The sequence below is a fragment of the Protopterus annectens genome, chromosome 6.part0, assembly GCF_019279795.1.
Source record: "Protopterus annectens isolate FY-2018-M chromosome 6.part0, PAN1.0, whole genome shotgun sequence".
Taxonomy (NCBI): Eukaryota; Metazoa; Chordata; order Ceratodontiformes; family Protopteridae; genus Protopterus; species Protopterus annectens.
Window position 1 is genome coordinate 391,361,694 of NC_056737.1, and position 22,722 is coordinate 391,384,415.

At 42.6% G+C, this 22,722-nt stretch overlaps 1 protein-coding gene across 7 annotated transcripts in view; it reads right to left on the reverse strand.

The window, feature by feature from the left end:
• The window catches only part of RALGAPA1 (Ral GTPase activating protein catalytic subunit alpha 1), a 5,382,632-nt gene that overhangs the window by 5,040,441 nt on the left and 319,469 nt on the right, over positions 1-22,722 (reverse strand). For all 7 annotated transcript variants that reach the window (XM_044074134.1, XM_044074135.1, XM_044074129.1 and 4 more), the window contains exon 2: positions 16,246-16,356. In XM_044074134.1, coding sequence (XP_043930069.1) covers positions 16,246-16,356 — 111 coding nt within the window. The remainder of the gene's footprint in view (positions 1-16,245; positions 16,357-22,722) is intronic.

Here is a 22,722-nt window from a genome sequence, read left to right on the forward strand (position 1 = left end):
GCTCCTATTTTGTCAAGGGGAGAACCTAAGAATTTAGCAGGGGCTGGTTATGAAACTAGGCACAGCTTCTACTAGAAGGCTTCAACAGCATCACTACTGCATTTCATGCTATGCATAGACACTTGACAAGCCTGATTTACTAAGGACGAAAGGTGTTGATTGTACCTGCCAGGACAGTCACAGCCTTGTTTAAATTGTTAACAGTTAAGAGGTATTGGGTTTGAAAATTAATGGCCCCGCAAACCAGGGTAGGAAATGTATAAACATTTTTTCCCCAGCTATACCTTAGCAGTTGGCAGTAGCTTAGAAGGTTTGTCTGATGCTCCACTACAGGATCCTTAAAAAGAAAAGTAGAGTTGTGTAAGTAAACTTGTCACAGCAGTAGATGTTTGAATGATCATTGCTGCAGTAACCATAGCTATATGGGTTATATCCCTGCCAAGGACATAACAGCTGGTCAGCTTCCAAAGCTACAGGGCACCTTCCACAAGTCCAAATTGTCAAGCAGTGAGCAGAATACAAAACAAGTCACAGCTTTCCAGAAAATGGACAGGAGAAGGCTGTGCCATGAAATGACAATGTTAGGAAGAACAAAAAACAAACCACCACATCTTGGCATAAACAACAAACCAGTAAATAAGGGGGATGGAAGGAAGGAGCAGCTACTGCAGAAGTGATCATTCCAACATCTACTGTTATGGTAAGCTTACTTACATAATCGTACTATGTTCATTATATTGATCACTGCTGCAGTAGCCTTAACTGTATCAGTAGGCTATCAAACTTTACTACATTTGGGAGGTGAAAGGAAATGAGCCCAGGAACCTCTGGAAAATGATCCTTGCGAAGCCTGCTCCCAACCTATAGAATACATCAAGCTTATAGTGCTTCATAAAAATATCTAAAGAGGACCAAGTTGCAGCTTCTAGAACACTTCTCGAATCCAACACTTTCCAAAAAGCCGCAGATGAAGCCAAGGTCCAAGTAGCATGGAATTTGACCATAACAGAAAAAAAGTTTGTTGTGTTGAGCATAAATAAAATAGCCTTAGACAACCATTTGGAAATAGTATGTATTGACACAGGTTGCCCCTTATTATCTTCACAAGAAAAGAATAGCAGATCCTAAGATCTGAAAGATTTAGTTCCATCAAGACAGTACTCAAGTAAGTGGACACCTAAGGTATGGAGTATTCTTTCTTCTTCATTTTTAAGATTAGTAAAGAAAATGAGGGGATGGTTACTTTGGCTTTAAGTAAACTTGGATACCACATTAGGCAAAAAAGACAGAAGTTCTCAAAGAAACCATGTCTCTTTAGAAAATGAGAAATGGTTGACTCACCAATAAGAGCTTACAACTCAGGATACACTTCTTGCAGAGGTCACAGCAATCAGTAAAATTGTTTTTTGTGTTAAGAACCTCACACGTCAGCCAGATTAGCTGGTTCAAATGGAACAAGTGTTAGCTTCTCTAATGCAAAATTAAGATCCCATGAAAAGGCTGCTGGTTTTCTTAGAGGCCTCTTAAGTAACACACCTTTCAAAAACATCTTGACAAGAAAGCCTTGAAAGGGGAGGATCCAAGAGCAGACATGCTGAAATGGCCAATAACTAAACCTTGTTGGAGGAGTAAAAGAGGCCACAGGAAAGTAACTCAAATATTGTAAACGCAGAGAACTAGCCATGAATGAGTGTTGATTATGTTGTTGCTGGCACCAACTAGAAAACCTTTTCCAGATATTACTTACCAGTAAGCAGGCTTTTTTGCCTTCATTAGTACCGGTTGCATGTAGTCAGTAAACAGGTACCCAAGGGAAAATAACACCCTATCATCTAAGCAGTCGGTTGAAGTTGATTGGGGTTGGGGGTGGACCAAACATCTCTGATCTTATGTCAGTAGATCCATTCTATGAGGAAGCTTGTGGTAATTGCCACTGGCCAATTCCAAAAGAAGGGAGAAGCACTCTTGTCTAGGCCAGAAAGGGAGTCACCCACAAAGACCTTGGGGGATTCCTTTTGAATCTTTAGAAGTACCTTGGATATTAGTGGAAACAGTGGAAAAGACCTAGGAACATTCTTGTCCAAGGAAAGAAAAAGGCATCTGCCTTCGGTCTCTTACTGCATGGAGTCCTGGAACAGAATCTTGCCAGTTGATTACTCAGAGAGGTGACAAAGATCTACTTGAACTTCTCACAGATGGATCAAATCTTCAAAAATCTCCTGATCTAGTTTCTATTCCAGAGGTTTTGCCCTAGTCCTGCACAGCTTGTCTGCCACATAATTTTGCTCAGATGGAATAAAGGATGCCTGTAGAGGAAGACTGTGCTGTGAAGCTATATTCTAAGCTAATAAGGTTAGTCTGCAAAGGGGGTACGACCGGGTTTCCCCTTGCTTGTTGATGTACCAACATGACTGTGGTATTGTCTGTAACCACTTGAAGAGGTCTCAAAGACCAAAGATGGTTCAGAGAAAAGAGTGGCTTAATACAAGCAAGCATCTCCTTGACATTTATGTGCTTGCATCTGTCCTTAGTGTCTCACATCCCCTGCACTTTTATCCTTCCTGAAACTGCTCCCCAAGCAAAGTCCAAAGCATCTGTAGTAAGTGACTGCTTTGGAGCATGGGAGGAAAAGGGGAGACTTGGATTTAGGGATAGCTGTTGCCTCCACCAAAAGATATCTCTTCTGACAAACCCAAGCATTGAGATTTGAAAAGATAAACAATGTTGATTCTGGAAACAGAGAGACGTCAGCTTCCACTATATCTTTCTCAGGCAGAGGCTTGTCAGGGGCAGCATGATAATCACAGATACCATGAGACCCAAAATCATGAGATATTTACTCGTAGTGATGGAAGTCTGAGTGGAAAACCTTACAAATAGACCTAAGCAAAGATCTGTTTTTTTTTTCCTGTGGAAGAAAAGCTCTTTAAATTGAAGTGACTAGTTGACATCCCAGGAACACAATCCTGTGTGAAGCAGTCAAGAAAGAATTTTGAATGTTCTCTTGGAATCCCACCTCATGTAAGAACTTATCACCTAACAGAGATTTCTGACAGTTTGAAAAAGATAAGCAAGTGGTCTAAATATGGAGAAATGTGGATATCCTGCAGCCAATGAGCTATAACTAGATCTAAACACTTTGTGAACACTCTCTGTGCAATGGATAGACCAAAGGGTTCAGTCCTGGGACCACTCTTGTTTGGCATCTATTTCTCTGAAGTACAGGCCAACACTAAGGGACTCTGGCTAATAAAGTTCGCAGATGACTGCAAACTGGGAGCCATTATTGAATCCATAAATGATGTGGATATTCTACAAAAGGGCCTTACACAAACAGATGCTTGGTGCCAGAGCCATGGGCTCAAGCTCAATGCCAAGAAATGTATAGCTATCCCCTTTGGGGAAAAAACATGTACCTGTGAATTACCACATAGGTGGCAGTACACTAAACACTGAAAGTGTGATAAGAGACTTAGGGACACAGGTGAACAGTGGTCTCACCTTCGATAACCACATCACCACAACAGTCAGGAAATCCTTCTATGTGGCAAACCTCATCACTAAGGGCTTTTCATCCAGAAAAAAGGAAGTCATTGTCTCACTGTACTCATCCATCATTAGACCCATTATAGAATACAACGCCCCATTTGGTACGTACCTCTCAAGACATCTGCAACAACTGGAAAGGCCGCAGAAATATCTCACTAAAAGAATCACAGCCTAAAGCAGATGCCCTATGCAGATCATCTAAAAAAAACTCCACCTATACTCTGTCGCATATCGTCTACTCAGAGGTGATCTCTGCTTAACATACAAGGCCATGTCAAACCCAGAGCTGTTGGACATGCTACACTTAAAGAAATCCCAGTCCCTCAGAGACACATGCTCCAGGGATCTAAACCTTGTCATCACAATGAACACAACATGCTGGAAGGATAGGTTCCTGACCCAGAGACTCCCCGGACTCTGGAATAGACTGCCCATACATGTCAAGCAGAGCACCTCTTTGGCCCTCTTCAAAAGGAACCTTGATGATTGGATGGGAGATTGATGGGATCACGTCAGTCGCCCTGCTAGACAGGGGTCCAGGGAAGTAAATACTGCGGGAAGAAATTGCCAGGGAATTGTTATGGCTAGGCCTAGTACCGACCTATGAACCAAAGGGTAAGGCAGAAAACTGATGATGAGATCCAGACACACAACAACTTAAGAAACATCTAAACTCAGGAAGAATAGGGATGTGAAAAGCATCTATTACGTCAAGTGTTACAAGGAAACTTCAAAGAGGAAGAATAGATAACGGGTTATGAAGTGACATCATTTTGAATTTGGGCACTATCACAAACAGGTTTAGGAAAGAAAGAACCAGAACTGCTCTCTAAGCATCACCTGTCTTTGGCACTAAAATCATCCTCAAATAAAATACCTTCCCAACCTGGGAAAGTGTAACTGATTCTAGTACTTCCCTCAGGCCAACATGTAATAATGAAGAGATGGAAATAAAACAAACAGTCTGATCTGGGGGAAGAGGAATGACCCCCTGGAAAGTAGAAACTTCCGTCTGTAACCTTAATGAATGATTTTCACAATCCCATTTGTCTAAAACAATCTGTTGCCAAAAAGAAAAATGAATAATCAGACTTTCTGGGGGGAAAAGGGGAGCCAGAGTTGGAGGGGGTCACAAGGTCTCTTGAACAGTCATTCAGACTTGTTGGACTGTATTTGGTTTTGGAAGGTTTGAGACTCTTTTTGGAACCCCCTTGCCATTTCTTCTTAAACATCCATGTACCTGAATTTTGTTGAGACTGTTTATTCCAATTTGCCAAAACTGAACAGAAGAATGAAAATCCCTTGGACAATATGGAAAGTAAGGCTAAAAAAATAAAAATATTCCATCTGTGTTGCCCATTTTCATTCTGCCTTAACTGATAGGTTTGGATCAGATACTCTGATCTGACTTGGCTGCCTCTTCCAGAGCGTAGGATCCTGAAACTAAAGCTCTTCCCTTTACCCATAATGCCCCACCAATCTAACATGCCTCAGATCAAATCTGCTGCCCCGAGATATAACAAAGACAGTGGCAGAACTCAAAAAGGGAAGCTGGAGCTTAAACAAGAAACAGAGATTCCTATAATACTCTTCAATCTCCAGAAGAAAATAGAGAAGGGGGTACGAGGGTGGAGAGTTCAGGAAGAATGAAAATGGACAACACAGATGGAACGTTACTCTGAGTACATAACTTTTTAATCTGATGTTGTCATTTTCATCCATTCCTCAACTGATGAGACAGAGTCCCCAGCTATCACAACCCCAGGAGGACCCTAAGGAAGGATATTCTGAAGCACCACTGAGCCACAAGCTGCTCTTCCCTTACAGACCAGACCCAGTTTATAATAAGCAATAAAGGTATGAGGATTAGCCCATGTTCCGGCTGCACAAATATCACCCAAGGAAGCTCTAGACCAAAAAGCTGAAGAAACTGCCACAGACCTAGTGGACGGGGGCTCTAGGAGGTTTTGCTGAAGGCAAACCCAATTTTCCATAGATGAAAGTAATACAATCAGTTAACCACTTGGCCAAAGTAAACTTACATACTGGGTTGCCTAATTTGGTAGCAGAAAAGGAAATAAACAATTGGTCAAAGTCTTTGGTTCTATGTAGGTAGAAACAATGTGGTCTATACACATCAAACAGATGTAAGATATACTCTCCTTTTTTTGAGAAATTTAGAAAGAAAATTGGAAGATTAAGGACCTGGTTAATACCGGTCCCTGAAGCTTCCCTTAGTCAGGAAAGATGGATTAGTTCATAAAGAGACACAGTCCTTGTGAAAAATAAGATAAGGTGGGTTTTGAAGACAGAACCTGAAGTTCAAATACACTTCAGGTCGTGGTTATAGCTACTAGAAAAATGGTCTTCCAGGACAAAAATTTAAGGTCAGTGTTGGCTGAAGGTTCAAAGAGTGGCTGAGTCAAGGCGAGCAGGATCTTAGACCATCCAAGAAGGAAGGTTTCCTTGAGGAGAGTTTTGAACAGATGAGAGGAAGCTAACAGAATTATTAATGGTCAGATGAAAGTTGGAAATGGTTGCAAATTGAAATTTAATAGCTGAAAAACAAGCCCCTTCATTAAAAAATTGTAATCTCAAAGTCAAGGACAGTTGGGACTGGTGCTGAGAACGGGTCCAAGTTTCTGCTTGGGGCCTAAAGAAAAAATCTTTTCCATTTACTCTTGTAAATCTTTCTGCTAGAAGTCATTTGGGAAGATGACAAAAATGTGATGGACGGAGGGAGACAGCCTGGGCTGTCTAGCAATCAATGGAACTGGAGAAACCATGAGATCAACTTGAGGCCTGATATGAGAGGGCAAATCGTGCCTGTCTGTTGAGACAGGAGGTCTGGAGTTGGATCCAGAAGATGAGGCCAGAGGAAGGGAAACCAAATCTGACGAGGCCAGTACAGAGCAATGAGGGATAACTGTGCTCTTCAACCGGAACGCTTTCTGTAGAAACTTGGGAATGAGGGGTAATGGGGGATAAGTGTAAAGGAGATAAGAGGGCCAAACGTGAACTAAAGCATCTCTTGGCGACTCCCCCAATGGGGGAAATCTGGGCAAAGCTGCTGCTCCATTTATTGTTAAGGGGTGAAGCAAAAAGATCACAGCATGGCTGGCCCCACTGACTGAAAATTCTTTCTGCCATGTTGACATTGACAGACCACTTGTGACGCATCAGAATGGACCTGCTTAGCTTGTCAGCAATCTCACTGGATTTCCCTGGGATGTGTATTGCTATTAGAAAACAGTTGGAAGAGATCATCCTTTGCTAAACTCTCATGGCTTCTCAACAAAGGCGGCAAGATCAGGTTCCCCCTTGTTTGCTGATGTACTATACTACTGACATTACCCGTCTGTATCGTAATTACTCCGGAAGGAAGTCAGTCTTGAAAAGCCTGAAACACTAAGGACAGCTCTCATCTGCAGGAAATTGATATGTGATTTGTCCTCTTCGGGGGACCATATACCTCGGACTGTCCTTCCCAAGTAGTGCCATACCCCTAAGATGGGAGGTGTCTTGGTAACCATGGCCTTGGGAAGGGGAAGAGCAAATGGATGGCCCTCGTGGAGTTGATTTGAATGAATCCACCATAACAGGTAATTTCTGCATGCTTGAGTGATCTTGATTGGCATGGATAATGAATGTTGGAGAATGGACCATTGAGTTGATAGAGTCCATTGAAGGATTCTCATATGGAACCTAGCTAGTGGAAGGGTGAATGCAGCTGCCATGGAACCCAAACTCTGAAGTATCAGTCAAGTTGGAAGGGATGAATTCTGAATTACTTTCTTGACCGGACATTGTAGGGTGTCTATTCAAGACAGAGGAAGAGAGGCTATCCGCGTGACAGTATTCAAACAAGCACCAATGAACTCCAGACTCTGTGTTGGTGATAGTTGAAATTTGTTGTAATTAACTAATATTCCCAGGTTTGAGCACAGCAAGAGTAAGTAGTCCCTTACTTGAATGATTTGATGCCTGGTTGAAGCAGTCAAAAGGCCAGTCATCTAGATAAGGAAACACGCAGAATCTGAGCAGTATCAAGTGAGCTACTACAGCTGCCATGCATTTTGTGAACACCCTGGGTGCTGTGGTGAGACCAGAGGGCAATGCTCTGAACTGATGACTGGCCCCATCCGGAAGTGTAGCTATCTCCCTGAGCGCCTCTTCATTTTGATGTGATAGCAAGCATTCTGAAGATCTCAGAGGCAGAATGGACTGTACAGTGACAATCCAGAACTTTGTATACCCAACAAACTGGTTTAGTTTACTGAAATCCAGAACTGGTCTTAAGTCCCCTGTCTTTTTTGGCACCAATCAGAACCTTGAATTAAGTTCCGATCATTTGTGGTCTGGGGGGAACCTCTTGGATGACTCTTTCTAGCAGCATTTTTATTTCTAGAGAAGCTACTTTCCTCCTGGGTGGAACATTAGGGATTTTCTTCCGAACTGTTGGAGGTTGGGAAAATGGTATGAGATAACCTCTGGATATGATCCTCTGCACCCATAAATGTTTTGTAATATTTCACCAGGCTCTCTGGTGCAGGGATAGAAGTCGTCGTCCCCCCCATCCCCCCCAACCGCCTCCAGAGATGGATGGTCAGGTCTCCAGGAGCTATGCTAAGGTCCAACCGAGAAAGAATCTCTAGACTGTGGTTGTGCAGACCAGCTCTACCACAAGGATGGCGTCTTTCATTAAAGTCTCCCTCCTCTAACCCTGAGGGAACTATCTCCTTGTGACTCCTGGAAAGGACCCTGACATCTTTTTAACCACAACTTTCTGCCACCTAGTTGGTTTCTAGAAAAAAACCTTGAGGTGTACAAAAACACACTCAAGGCAGACAGGGTCTTTTCCTCTTGTTCATACGTGAAGTGGGTCTCTTTCACACTGGGGTCAAAAAGCGAAGATCCATCAAAAGATACAGTGACAAAACAAGACTTAAATGGATAGCCAGCTGCGAGGCAATTCTACTGCACTCCTTGGAGGACATGTAAACCGAAAGAGATTTGGTGAGCTCCTTGATCAAATCTCTCTGTAGATACAGATGCAAATACTGCAACAGTTAAGAGGACATCTACTGTTATGGTAAGATTTTACATAACTGTACTATGTCCTTCCATATCACTGTTACAGTATTCTTCACAAAAGGAAGAGTACAAAAGCTCAGGAGGAAACTTGGTAGGCGGAAGGCCCAGAAGAGCCCTCAAGAAACCCATGCAGGATAGGTCTGGCAAAATCAGCTCTTGCTCTAGAAACAACTAATTTGTAATGCTTAGTAAAGGTACGGACAGAGGTCCAAGTAGCAGCCTCAAAGAAGGAACTGGTATCCAGTCATTTGAAACAAAAAGCACCAGAGGAAGCCACAGCCCTGGTAGAATGAGCCTTTACAGAGGCAGAAAGGCTTTTCTGATGAAAGGAGCAACAAAAAGAAATGGCCTTAGAGAGCCATGAAGAAATGGTTTACTTAGAAACAGCCAAACCCAAAGATTTGTGAAGAAAAGAAACAAAAAGTTGCTCAGATTTGCAAATGGCGTTAGTCTTATCTAAATAATATCTGAGCTGCCTATGCAAATTCAAGGCGTGAAGGACCTTATCACTAGCAGACTGAGGAGAAGGAAAAAGGGAGGGCAAATTAATAGACTGATTAAGAGACAATTCATTAACCACCTTGGGCACAAAGGAATGATTAGTACAAAGAGAGATACCCTGCCCCTACAAAAAAATAAAGGAGGAACAGCCGTAAGAACCTGGAGTTCAGACACGCACTTAACTGAAATAAGGGCCAAAAGAACAGACTTCCATGTACAATGATGTAAGAAAGCTGAAGATGGAGGCTTACAAAAGGAGCCAGAGTTAATTTTTTTCAAGAACAAAATTAAGATCCCAGGAAGGTGGAACAAGTTTCCAGGGAGGTCTGATATGAAGGCCGCCTTTAAGAAACTGCTTGACCTCAAACCTATTGCCAGATGAGTTAATGGCGGACAAGAAGAGACAGCTGAAAGGTGAGCTTTAAATGAAAAATAACCCAACCTAGCATAGAACAATTTACACAAATAAGAGAACCAGAGGGATCTCCACCTAAAGTAGATCCTGGTTACAAGCAAAGCACAAAACAGAAAATCTATTCCATTTGGACATTTAGGATTTCCAGGTAGTGAGTCACCTGCAGAACCTAAGCACATCCTCAGAAATAGGTGCCTAAAAGGGATCAAAACCCTATCACCCACAATGTCAGTTGAGGAGGTGATAAGTGAGGATGGATGACAGACCTGTTTTCTTGTATGAGTAGGTTCACCCTGTAAGGTAACTTGTGTTGATTTCCCTTGGCTAGGTGCATAAGAAGGAACCAACACTGTCTGGGCCAAAAGGGGGTCACCAACAAGATTCTGGGGGAGTCTTGCTCCATCTTGAGCAGGACCCTCAGAATGAGAGGAAGGGGAGGGAAGGGGTAGAGAAACACCCGCCCCCCCACCCACACAAAAAAAAAAAAATGATGGGATCTACTTTGCAGGCCAGAGGGCATGGGACTTGTGCAGCAAAAAAAAAGGAAGTTGTCTGTTCAAAGGGATGGCAAAAAGATGTACATGAGCAGTACCCCACTGATGCACAATGTCCAGAAACGCATCTCTGTGAAGCATCCACTAATGAGCATGTGCTGCGGACCCACTCAGAGAGCCTACCACTATGTTCTGTTCTGAAGGAACATATACAGCCTTAAGAATCACTTGATACTGGACAGATGGATCTCAAACTTGAACAGCCAGCCTGCAAAGAAGGCAGGACTGTGTCCCTCCTTGCTTGTTGATGTACCGTGTTACTGAGGTATGGTCCGTAATGATTTTAAAAGGTCCTGGAAAAAAAAAAGAGAATGAAAGGCCTGAAGGACAAAAAGGAGAGCTCTCATCTTCTTGATACTGATATGGTCTGACCTCTGAAGAGGGGGGGGCCAGAGACCCTGGACCCTGTAGGGACCGAAGAGGCTCCCCACCCTGTGTCTGAGGTATCCAAAAAATGTTCCTGAGCAGAGACTGGGAGCTGAAAAAGAGGTCCCAGGTAGAGACATAGCTGATGAATCTACCACTGAAGCTTGAGCTTAAGGCATGGAAGAAGACTGACTGGAAAATCTAGAGGATGACAGTGTTGTAGCAGTTTTCTCGTATGTAGCCTGGCTAGAGGTACCATAGGAATGGTGGGGGCCATGAATCCTACCAGCCCTGAGAAATGCCCTGGCTGTAACTGAAACTTGAGGAAAAACCGACTGAAAAAAAGACAATTCGATAAAGAGCCTTGGGAGGAGGCAGGGAGGCCAACCTAGGGATGGGTCTGGAGCCAGCAACCAAGAAACACATGATCCTGAGAATGAAACGAGACTGATTTCTGGAAGTTTATTGTAAACCCAGGCTTTGCAAGAGACAAACAGTAGAGTGAGGGTGTTGAATCAAGGTCTCGGGGAGGAAGCCTGAATTTGGAGGTTGTCCAGATAAGAAAAGATCTGAACTCCTCTCATCTTGCAAAAAGCAATCACAGGAGTGAGGCATTTGGTGAAAACCCTTGGGGCAGCAGAAAGACCAAAGGGCAAAGCAGAGAATTGAAAATGCAAGGAAGAAACAGAGAAATGCAAAAAAAAAAAAAAAAAAAAACTCCCTGAAAAGGTAACACTCTAGTCATAGGTGACTCTATAGTCAGGCACATTGATGTTCCACTCACCAGGCTAAACAAGGAGAAAGTTACTGTCAGCTGCCTGTCAGGTGCCAGGATCTGCCACATAACGCATGCACTCAGGTCACTCCAGAACAAGCACAAATATGACTCTGTCATTGTCCATGTTGGTGTGAATGACCTAAGACGTACCTCCCTGGACTACATGAAAAGAGACATGGAGGAGCTGTCCGATCTTGTAGCCCAGGCAGGTATGACCCTAGCCCTGAGTTGCATCCTGTCATCACGCAGAATGATACCACAGTACAAGGACAAAGTGATTGACTTCAACAATTGGCTAAGCTTCTGGTGTCATTCTAAGGGGATCCAGTATCTGTCTGCCTGGGATGACATGATCGACAAACCATGATGCTTTGCCAGAGATGGCCTGCACCAGTCGCCCTTGAGATTTCGGATACTGGCTAAGGCTCTTGCCCACCCCTATAGTACCTTTTTTAGGCAAGATTCAAATGACAAATTCACCACCGTAACAGGTACAAGCAAGAAAAATCTGAGGGTAATGCTACTTAACAGAAAAAAGAAGAAACCAACTGCTACAAAAAAAACCGCTCAAAAGCCGAAACTCTTCGAAACCAATAATTTATTTAAACGCTCAATAACAAAACATTTTTCGTCCAACGGAATCGTTGGACTTCATCAGAACTAAACAAAAACATCTGTTAACATTCAAACTCCTAATATATAACTTCCCGACAAATGACGTGGTGAAACAATTTGTTTTTAAACATATATACCTTTGAATAAAACTTTAAAACCACTTGTATATTGAAAATACCTCATAAGAGAGTTTACTTCATTAAAACATTGTTAGCAACAACCGTACATCAATAACTAATGTAGAATCTAGACAACATATAACATAATTAAATTTAATTAAACAGTGTTATAGAAAAAAAACAAAATACAAAGGAGAAAGAGGGGGAAAAAAGGAGGAAAAGGATTTTTTTACCACATATTCATTTAACTATATATATATATGCACCAACTAAAGCATATATGTATATACATATACTAGTATAGAAAAAAGCATATATAGATATACATATATATGCAAAAACATACACATGCATATATATCTGGATATTATCAATTTTGGTCCATAAATTGTGTAATTCCGATTCTATTTACTTTATACTGCTTACATTGTAAATTCTGATTGTTATGGAGTTTCATCTATCCAAGCTTTTAAGCTTTAATAAACACATCAGTGAACACTTCTCATTCAATCCTGGGTCCATATATGCATTAAGCCTAATCTGCCATAAAAGCTCTGTTTTTTCTAATAAACCAAAGGGACCCACCCCCCCCCCCCTCGCATCTTGCATAACCTGATCGATAACTTTACATTTGAACCTATGGTCAGGGTAAATCAAGACTGTGCCTTGCAAGGGCATTTTCTTCTTTTTGTTATTTGATACTTCTAAGGTGCTCATACACCCTATCCCTCAGTCTCTTCCCTATATAAAAGGATGGGCATCCTTGGCACTTCGCTATATATACAACAACTTTCGAATTACAGTTGAATTTATTTTTAGCATGTAAACTAAACCCGTTGATCTCCTAACTCCCTAATTCCATTACATGACAATATGGACAATTGCCACATTGGCATTTGGCGGGAAGTTATATATTAGGAGTTTGAATGTTAACAGACGTTTTTGTTTAGTTCTGATGAAGTCCAACGATTCTGTCGGACGAAAAGTGTTTTGTTATTGAGCGTTTAAATAAATTATTGGTTTTGAAGAGTTTCGGCTTTTGAGCGGATTTTTGTAATGCTACTTAATGCTAGAAGTCTAAAGCTCAAAATGCACTCACTCGAGGCACTCCTTAAAATGGAGAACATCAACATTTTTGCAGTGACAGAGACCTGGTTCAAGGCTCCAGAGAGCACCCCTGCATTAGCAGGCTATAATTCATACCACACCTTTCGACCACCTAACCTGGACCGAAGCACTAAAGGTGGAGGCGTGTCCATATTCATTAAGGATATCCACACCTCCAGGCTAGTTGCTCAGCATAAAGCATTTGAGATTATCCAAGTGCAACTAATTCTGGGCAAGACCGCAGTCCAGATTGTAGCTTGCTACAGATCCCCCACGATTCCCACTCCTCATTTCTTGATACACTGGAAAATATTAGGGTACAACCTAACACCATAATAATAGGCGATTTCAACTACCCCACCATTAACTGGGAAAACTACTCATGTACCGAGTCCTGTGCTCAACATTTTCTGGAATTCATAAATTCCAACGCCTTGGATCAACTTATCCACACTCCCACCAGGGGCAGCAGTATCCTAAGACCTGGTCATTACCAAGATGGGCAACCGGTGTTCCACACTAGAGGTCAATTCCTCATTGGTCAGATCTGACCACAAGCAAATCACCCTAGACATCCAAATCCCACCCTTACCCCCCAATCAGGGAAACCACCGTAAAACATTTCTCCAAAGCCAACTTCATGCTTCTTACGACAGAACTGGCAAACTTCACGACACCCATGCTGATGGACAATAGAGGTACGACTGCTGAATCCTATACAATTGCACTTTATAAGCACTTACACAAGTGCATAGATCGTGCAATCCCTAAAAGAACCAAGATACTATCCGCCAAAAAAAGGAAGCCAATCTACAACAGAAGAAAGAAAACTGTTGCAAAAAAAAAGAGAGTAAAATCCCACGACTGGAGGAACTCCTTGGTCAGTCTCAGTAAGAAGCTGAGATCCCTCATAAAATCCTCCAAAGCTAGCTACGAAAACAAAATCGCCACTGAATCTAAAGACAACCACAAAGCATTCTATAGCTATGTCAAGAATCTCAATGGCAACACTCAGATCTACTCTGAGTTGCAGCACAATGGCACTAAATATACAGAACCAAATGATATTGCCAACATCCTGGCAGATAGGTTCAGTGCTGACTTTATCCCTCTCTCATCCACTAAAGGGCTCATCTCTATACCAGAAGAATGCAAAGCTCCTGTAATCACGGCTGCACAGGTAAAAAACACACTCTCCAAAGCCAAGAACACAGCATCCATGGGACCTGACAACATCCCAGGCTGCGTTCTACATGAACTGCAGAACGAACTGGCACCCCACCCAAGTACCACGTTCAATCATAGCCTCAACCTCAGGCTTTGTGCCCTCTGAATGGTGCACATCAACGGTTATCCCACTCCACAAAGGAGGAGCCACCACGGACCCCGGGAACTACCACCCCATTAGCCTGATGAGCCTGGTATGCAAGGCTATGGAACGTATCATCATGGAACTTATAAACTATGACAGCAGTAATCTCAAAACTCTGGACCCTACCCAGTTCGGGTTTGTAAAAGGCAGATCAGGTCTCCTAAACCTGATGGACTTCTTTGAAGCGGTCACCAAAGCCATAGATGAGGGTAAGGTGGTTCACACAGCCTATCTAGATCTCGCCAAGGCTTTCGACACCATCCCCCCACTCTGGAATTATAGATAAACTCACTAAACTAGGTATAAATCCCTATGTCACAAGATGGTTTGCCAACTGGCTCAATGACAGAACCCACACTGTGAAAGTAGCAGACTCTAAATCCAACTTCAGACCAGTGACAAGTGGAGTACCACATGGTTCAGTCCTAGGTACTCTCCTGTTTGGTATCTACTTCGCTGAAGTACAGGCTAACACAGAAGGTCTTTGGCTAACAAAGTTCGCAGATGACTGCAAACTAGGAGCCACAATCAAAACTTCTAATTATATGGACATCCTACAAAAGGGCCTCACTGAGACAAATACCTGGTGTCAAAGCCATGGCCTCAAGCTCAATGCCAAAAAGTGCATTGTCATCCCTTTTGGTAAAAACTCTGTATCCATGAACTACCACATAGGCGGTAGTCTACTTAACACCGAAAGTGTGATAAGAGACCTTGGGACACAGGTGGACAGTAGTCTCTCCTTTGATAATGGCATCGCCACAGTAGTCAGGAAATCCTTCTACGTGGCACACCTCATCACAAAAGATTTCTCATCCAGGAAAAAAAGAGAGGTCATTGTTCCCCTCTACTCATCACTCATTAGACCCATTATAGAGTACAATGCCCCTTTTGGTATGTACCTCACAAGACATCTACAACTGGAAAGGCCACAGAAATACCTCGCACAGAGGATTACTGGCCTCAAACAGAAGCCCTACGCAGACCGTCTCAAAAAACTCTGTATCCTTCCACGCATCAAAGCGAGGTTATCTTTTTTTTTGACATCATCACATCTGTTGAAAATTAGATATAGCAACTCGAAGGCTGCACTACCTCACAGTAAAGTGAACTGCATTTTGAAAAATATACAGTTTCCTCTAATCTTGGGTATTGTGACCTATGAGCAATAATTAGTTAACAGGGATATGGCAGTACACAGGACAGTATCCTCATTGCTGTCCACAAAAAAAATTGCATCATACTTGCATAAAGGTAAAACTGAGTACATGTTATACGCACTCATATGAAGTTTAATTTTCCTGGACAGTTTACTGTAGCTTAAAACAGGAAACATAATAAAAATTGCAATAAAAATATATAGTATCAGGGATCCCCATTCATTATTACAGACTAAAACGCTAAGGTCCATACCATTCTTGTTTCAACAATGACTTATCTTTAAAAGTAAAAAAAAAGACTTTCTTGAATAGAACTCTGTCACTAATTCAAGTAACATCGATATGCTATCAAAACTGATAAACATTCATAATTCTTTAACACAAACAGCAGTTTAAACTTTAAGGATTTAGTAAGTGAAATGCACAAGACCCACCCCAGGGGAAGGGCTAAAATATCAAAACACATCTTCCTAGTAAATGAAGACTAAGCAGGGATGTCTAGCAAAGGAAATAAAATTACACACACAGCCATAGCTAATTTCCTAAAGAGCACTGGTTATGTGCCCAACAAAGGATAGAACTACATTAAATGATTAGGGAATAAGAAAAACCTACCTTTCTGTTTAAGACCAACTTCAATTACGACAAAATTTTCAAAGAAAATGTAGTATATGTGTGAATAATTTTGATCAAAGAAATGCTTGAGGTCTACAGATTCTGCATTTTCTGAAAAATAAAACAGACATCCATTATTTTCTACAAATTTTAAATTTAGTTAAACTTTAGTTCAGAAATTTCTATACATTTTTTTCCACACTTGTGGCCCACTAACTTGTGCAGCAGAAACCAATTCTTCAAAATGCAGTGCTCTGATAAACAAAAATTTACCGAACAAATTCAAATATTTTAGACAATAAACACATTTTCAGCATAAAATGCTACATATTCATAGTGTTCGACTTGTACATACAAATTATGATAAAGACTGCTTTGTCCACCCAGACTGCTGAATAACAAAAGCAGATGTATTAACAGACCTGCAATCTTAACGGAAGTATTCAATAATAAGGATATTAAGAAAAAAAACAAAAAAAGCAAAAGAGTTAAGTTGTTGTGTCATACTTGGCTTAATAAGAAACTTAAAACAGCCAAAAAAAAATATTGCTTAGAGAGTACCTTTGTGTTTACTTTCATGCATTCTTGAAAATACAGTTGTGTACACTTAAGAGTACTATAAATGTAAATGTCTGAATGTATTTACTGTTGCAGTCCTGACTTAAGGAATTTCATGCTTCGGAAGCCCTTGGTCAGGCAGACTACCAGAGAAAAAAAAATCCCTCCTCCCTGGGCTGGTGGACGTCCTAACGAGACATCACTATGGTCGGGTGTAAAGAGAACCACCCGACACCATGGCATCAGTTTTTTTTCTTGCCCCTAGAAGGTAGGGGCCCATCGATGAACCATAAGCAAGGGACAAGGTTAGAGAAAAAGAGGCCTGTAGGGCACCCCTGCAGAGGGTCCTCTCAAAGAGGAAAACAGAGAAATAAGCTGTTACTGCACGGAGAACAGGGGCGGTGGAGAGAGGGAAAGAAGACTGCAACAGTGAATACACTCAAACATCTAGATTTATACTAAGTGTACACAACTGTACTATGTTCTTAGTGTTGCGCTGTTGCAGTTCTGACTTCTGGGATGATTTCCAAAGCTGAGATGAGGGTGGTAGGTGCCTTAAGGAGGAGAAAGAATGCCCTGCAAGATGGCAGTGGCAAATCCTGCTCTGGACTTAGAGAAGGCTGACAGGTTGTAGTGTTTGGTAAAGGTATGCATTGATGACCAAGTAGTTGCTTCCAAAACGTCTTTGGTAGGTACTCCCCCCCCCCCACCCCCCCAGGAATTCAGTAAAGGTAGAAGTGGCCCTAGTGTAGTGGGTCTTAACAGATTCAGGGGGATTTTTGCCGTGGTAGGTGTAATAAAAGGAAATACAGTGGGAGATCCACTTGGAGATAGTTTGTTTGGAGACTGGTTTTCCTTCAGAGCCTAAGGCAACAGTTGTTCTGATCTGCTGAAAGTTTTAGTTCTGTCAAGGTAATATCGAAATTGCTAGTGTTCAATCCAAGGAGTGAAGGATTCTTTCCCCCTAATTCTGTGGTTTAAGAAAGAAAGTAGGCAAGTGTATGGCTTAGTTTAGGGAAGTGTCAGTGACCACCTTGGGCATAAAGGAAGGGTTAGTTCTGAGCGATCCTCTGTCTGGGTGGAATATAAGAAAGGGTTCTACTGCCATGAGGGCTTGCAACTCAGAGACCCTTCTAGCTGAGGTGATAGCAATTAAAAGGGCAGTCTTCCAAGTCTAGAATTTTAAATCAGTGGAAGCAGCTGATACAAAGGAGGGCAAGGTAAATTTTTGTAGAACAAAGCTGAGGTCCTAAGGAGGGGTGGCTGCCTCCTGAGAGGTCTGACATGCAGCATCACCCTAAGGAATTGTTTTATTAGGGGGTGGGAAAAGATAGTAGAGATGTGGGCTGAAATGGCAGAAGCATGTATCAATGGATGAAAAGGATAAGCCTTTGTCCACCAAGATAGGCAGATGGTCCAAAATAAAATGTTGGTCAATACTGAGTTGAGGCCTTGCTGCTGTGACCAAATACAGAATCTTTTCCACTTGGCAGAGTAGGTTTTCCTACTACTGGGTCTTCTAGACTCTGAGGATATTAAACACCTGACTACTCAGCGAGTGCTCATGGCAGAATTTTGATGAATTACCCAGGCTGTGAGCTTGAGAGTCAGTGTGCAGGCTGTGAGCTTGACAGTCGGTGTCTGCAGGTTGGGGTACATTAGTTTTCCCTTTGCCCGAGACAGCAGATCCACTCTATGAGGTAACTGTCAAGGTTTTTATTTGGTCACACAGTAGCAGAGGGTATCAGTGCTGCCCAGGCCAGTCTAGGGCTATCAAGATGACCCTCGGTCATACATAAAGAAATAGGTGGCTCCAGAGGAACGAGAAGGCATTTATCCTCCAGGCTGTGTGAAGTATGCCCCTGGAACAGAAACTTTTTAGCCGAGCATTTTCTTCGGTGGCAAAGAGGTCTATTTGGGGTGATCCCCATTTCTGGGCTATGCTGAGAAATGTTTCCCAATGCAGCTGCCACTCATGGGGATCCATTAAGTGCCTGCTGAGGTGTTCTGTACCCCAGGATGATACTGAGCCATCAGGTGCAACCCCAAAGCATTGGTATCTCCCAGATCTGCACTGCCAGCCAGCAAAGGGGGGTAGGTGTGGGGGGCCCTTGTTTATGTAGCACGACTGTTGTACTGTCTGTCTTGATAAGCAGAACCCCTGGACTCCAGTGATCCTTTAAGGCCACCATGCCCTTCTGTGCTGCAATCAATTCCTTCCATTTATGTGCTTGTGTCTGAACTAATCTTCCCATTTGCCCTGGGATAGGATATGTTGTAAATGGGCAGCCCAGGCTGAGTCTGATGCATCCGTGATTAAGGTTTGGCCATTTGGGATGAAACTGAAAAGGAGACCCTGGTTCTGTGCACATGCTCATGCCCACCATGCCAATTCCTCCCTGAAGCAGTGATTATCTGGATTTCCATCTCCAGGGACTGTGAGCGCTAACACCACAGATTCTTGAGGTACCACTGAAGCTTCCTCATGTGCAGCCTGGCCAGAGGTATCATTAGTATACAAGATGCCATGTAGCCCAGTGCTCTGAGGAATTCCCTGGCTGAAATGCATTGCCTCTGCATAATGCCCTGGAAGTCTCTGGTTAAGAAAGAAGCATGGTCTATGGGAAGGAAGGCCTTCTGGAGGGAGGAATCCAGCAGAACCCCAGGAAAAACTATCTTGGTGTTATGGTTTGTGTTGGATTTGCTAAGGTTTATGATGAACCCTAAGGAAGACAGTAGGGTCTGGTGAAGGCAAAATCCTTGAGGAGTTTTGACTGACTCGTGACATGAATGAAGCAGTTGCATGAATGAAGCAGTTGTCCAGATAATGGTAAATTTAGTTGTTTCTTCTGCAGAAGGCTATCACAGGGGCCAAACATTTTGTGAAGACACTGGGAGCAGTAGAGAAGCCAGAGGGAAGTGCAGAGAATTGAAAGAGACTGGTACCTGCTCTGAAGCAAAGAAAACTTCTGCAAGATTCTTCTATAGGAATTTGTAAGTAGGCATCTTTCAGGTCTAAGGTGACCATTAGGGCCTGAGGAGTGATCATGGGAAGAAGCTTTTGAAGAGTTAGTATTTTGAATTTTGAACAAGGAGGGACTGATTGAGGATGGACAGATTCAGGATAGGGTCGCAAGAATCTTCTCGCCTGGGGGCCAAGAACAGCTTGGAGTAAAACCGTTTTCCTATCTGGTGGTCTGGTAGCGGTTCAACAGAGCCCTGACAGCACATGTTGTGAATCTGAGAAATGGCCTCTGCTCTTTAGTTTTGTGGCACATTGAGGTAGCCTCAGAATCTTAACAGTTCTTTGGAAGTGAGCTTGCAGCTGTTTGATCACATCCAGAACCCACTTGTCAGAGGTGATGAGGGCCCAGTTTTCTTTGAATAGGCAAAGTCTTCCTCATATCTTGTCTGGGGGGGGGGGGGGGGGCATAGCTGATCTCTGCTAGGGCCTTGAGGCCTAGAACTCTACAACCTTTCTGAGGGACACTGCCTTGTACTCAGAAACTGTTGCTGCTGTCTAGAAGGCCTTTTTCTTAGGGCTTTCCTCTGACTGGGTTTTGATTGGGAGTGAAAGGAAAAATGCTTAGTGGGAAAATTCCTACTAAACCTAGGTGACTGTACTTGAAGGAAGTCTTTGACAGTTTGAATGTATTTTGCTTTATCCTCCATCTTTTTTAACACAGCCTCAGCCTTTAGTCCAAAAGGGAGTCCTTACCCAGGGGTGTGTCTAGTAGTTTAGATTTGACATGTTCTGGTAATGTCTGTTCCCTAAGCCAAGCATGCCTTCTAATTACTGAGCCAGAGACACCAGCTCAGAAAGATGCCTCTAGAGCACCATATCTGCAGAGCAAGGAGTGCCTAGCTACCTAGGAGCTGGAATGGCAGCGATATAGCAATTCCTTGGAGGTGTTCTTGTCCTCCAGGAAGGACATCTTTTGCTTCATTTTTTCCAAAACACTCTGCTGGCATTTTATCATATGGAATTGGCAGCTGAGGGTCCTCATGGCCAGGGTAGTGGAAGTGTAAACCTTCTTCCCAAACTTGTCAAGGGGCCTGCTTTCTGGGTCTATATTACAAGCTCGAAAGCTTAAAACAGCGAATGCTTTTTTATCGAGCTGAAAACAGTGAAACCAGTAGAGAGCGAAGACACGGAACAGCAATTTTTTTCCCAGGGGAAAAAAATGCAAAGACAAAAAAGTAAAAGTACAGGTCTGCTGAACAACTCTAGACTTGATCGACGAACCAAACGCCGAGGCCTGGGTTGAAGCTGAGGGACCTGACAACATGTTGGACTCCAAAAGGGTCTTGGCAGAGGCTTGCAGAAGGGGGCTGCAAAGACATACCCCTGCCACCTAATCCCGGCACATCCCCGAACTTGCACATTCCAACCCCACTTGAAACCTTAGATGGGCTCCAACAACCAGTACCCATCCAAGTGAAGCAAAGCTCTTCCTTAGCCACATTCAACTGTAAACTGAATCAGTGGGTGGGAAACTGGAAATTCACTGATCTGGCATATATGTCTCAAATGGACAGATGCAGCTTGTAAATGCTTGACCAACCATGGTCTAACTTAAATATGACCATTAAATGTTGCCCTAAAAATAACTTCTAAGGCACCAAAAGAACCTTTGCTGGATACATTTGGGAAGCTTGGCTAGGCTTGTAAGGGTCCTGGTGGTCATTAGCCTAGTACATACCTATGAACCTATGTATAACCCTTGAGGGCTGAGGCGAGGCCAAATGTAAAAAAACCTAGCTCTAGCAGTGACACTCCAGAAGTGCAGAAATCTCTGACCCTCTGGCAATCTTTATGCAAAGGTAGCTATCTTGGAAATCCACACAGCACATACAGCATCCTTCAAACAAGCATGAAAGGATTAATTGCACAGTAACCACATGAAAGGTTTCTGTAAGAATGAACACATTTAAGTTGTTCAGCTCTAAAATAGGTCAAAGGTCATTTGCTTTCTTAGGAAAGCATAAAGAATATGGAATGATATTCTATGGTTGTGATGATTTGCTTTCCACTACTGTACTTTTTACTAACAATATTGTTCCTATGTTTTGTAGCTGAACTAGCTTAATTGTAAGATGAATAAAGCCTAGTCTTCAGGCCTTCTATTCTCACTTCATCTCATCAGTGTTTGCATTTGCTTATTTGCCTGTCAAAATTTATTCATCTTACAACAGGATTGTAATGGATTGCCTCTTCCGACTGGACCGTTTTGACGTAGACCCAAGTGACGTTTTCAAACAAAGGAGCCATTAAGTTAGAAACATTCACCAATTTTCTAGGTTCTGTCGAAGACCTGCACCCCAACAAACAAAAGCTTGTGGTTAACTACATCTCTCCTTCAGTATATGAAGTCATTAGTGAATGCCTTACCTACAAAGCTGCTATCAATACCTTGCAAAAGCTGTACATAAAGCCTAAAAATGAAATCTTCATTCATCATCAGTTGGACGCTTTCCAGTTTGCAATTAGCCAAACTATTGATCGGTTTGCCCAGAAATTAAATTAGTTGGCCAAAGACCAACTTCAAAGCTGCCACAGCTGAAAGCTATTGAGATGATGCCATGAGAGATGCGTTCATCAGCAGTATTCAGTCAAGTCACATTCGGCAACGTCTGCTTGAGCAACACACTTTAAACTTCCAAAATGCCTTTGCCCATGCACAGTCGGAGTCCTATCAGAACTCTATCTTGTCATCTTGTGGTGCGTCCTCAGTAGACGCTAGAAAGAGCAAAAGATACCATTCGTCTACCATCTGTTGACGACGATAAATGTGCCTCTGTTAATTCGAAGTGCTACTTTTGTAGTCACAACAAACCTCCACAATCAAAATGCCCAGCTAAAGATGACTTATAGAGAAAATGCATTAAAAGGGTCATTTTCAAAAGTATCATTGTCTG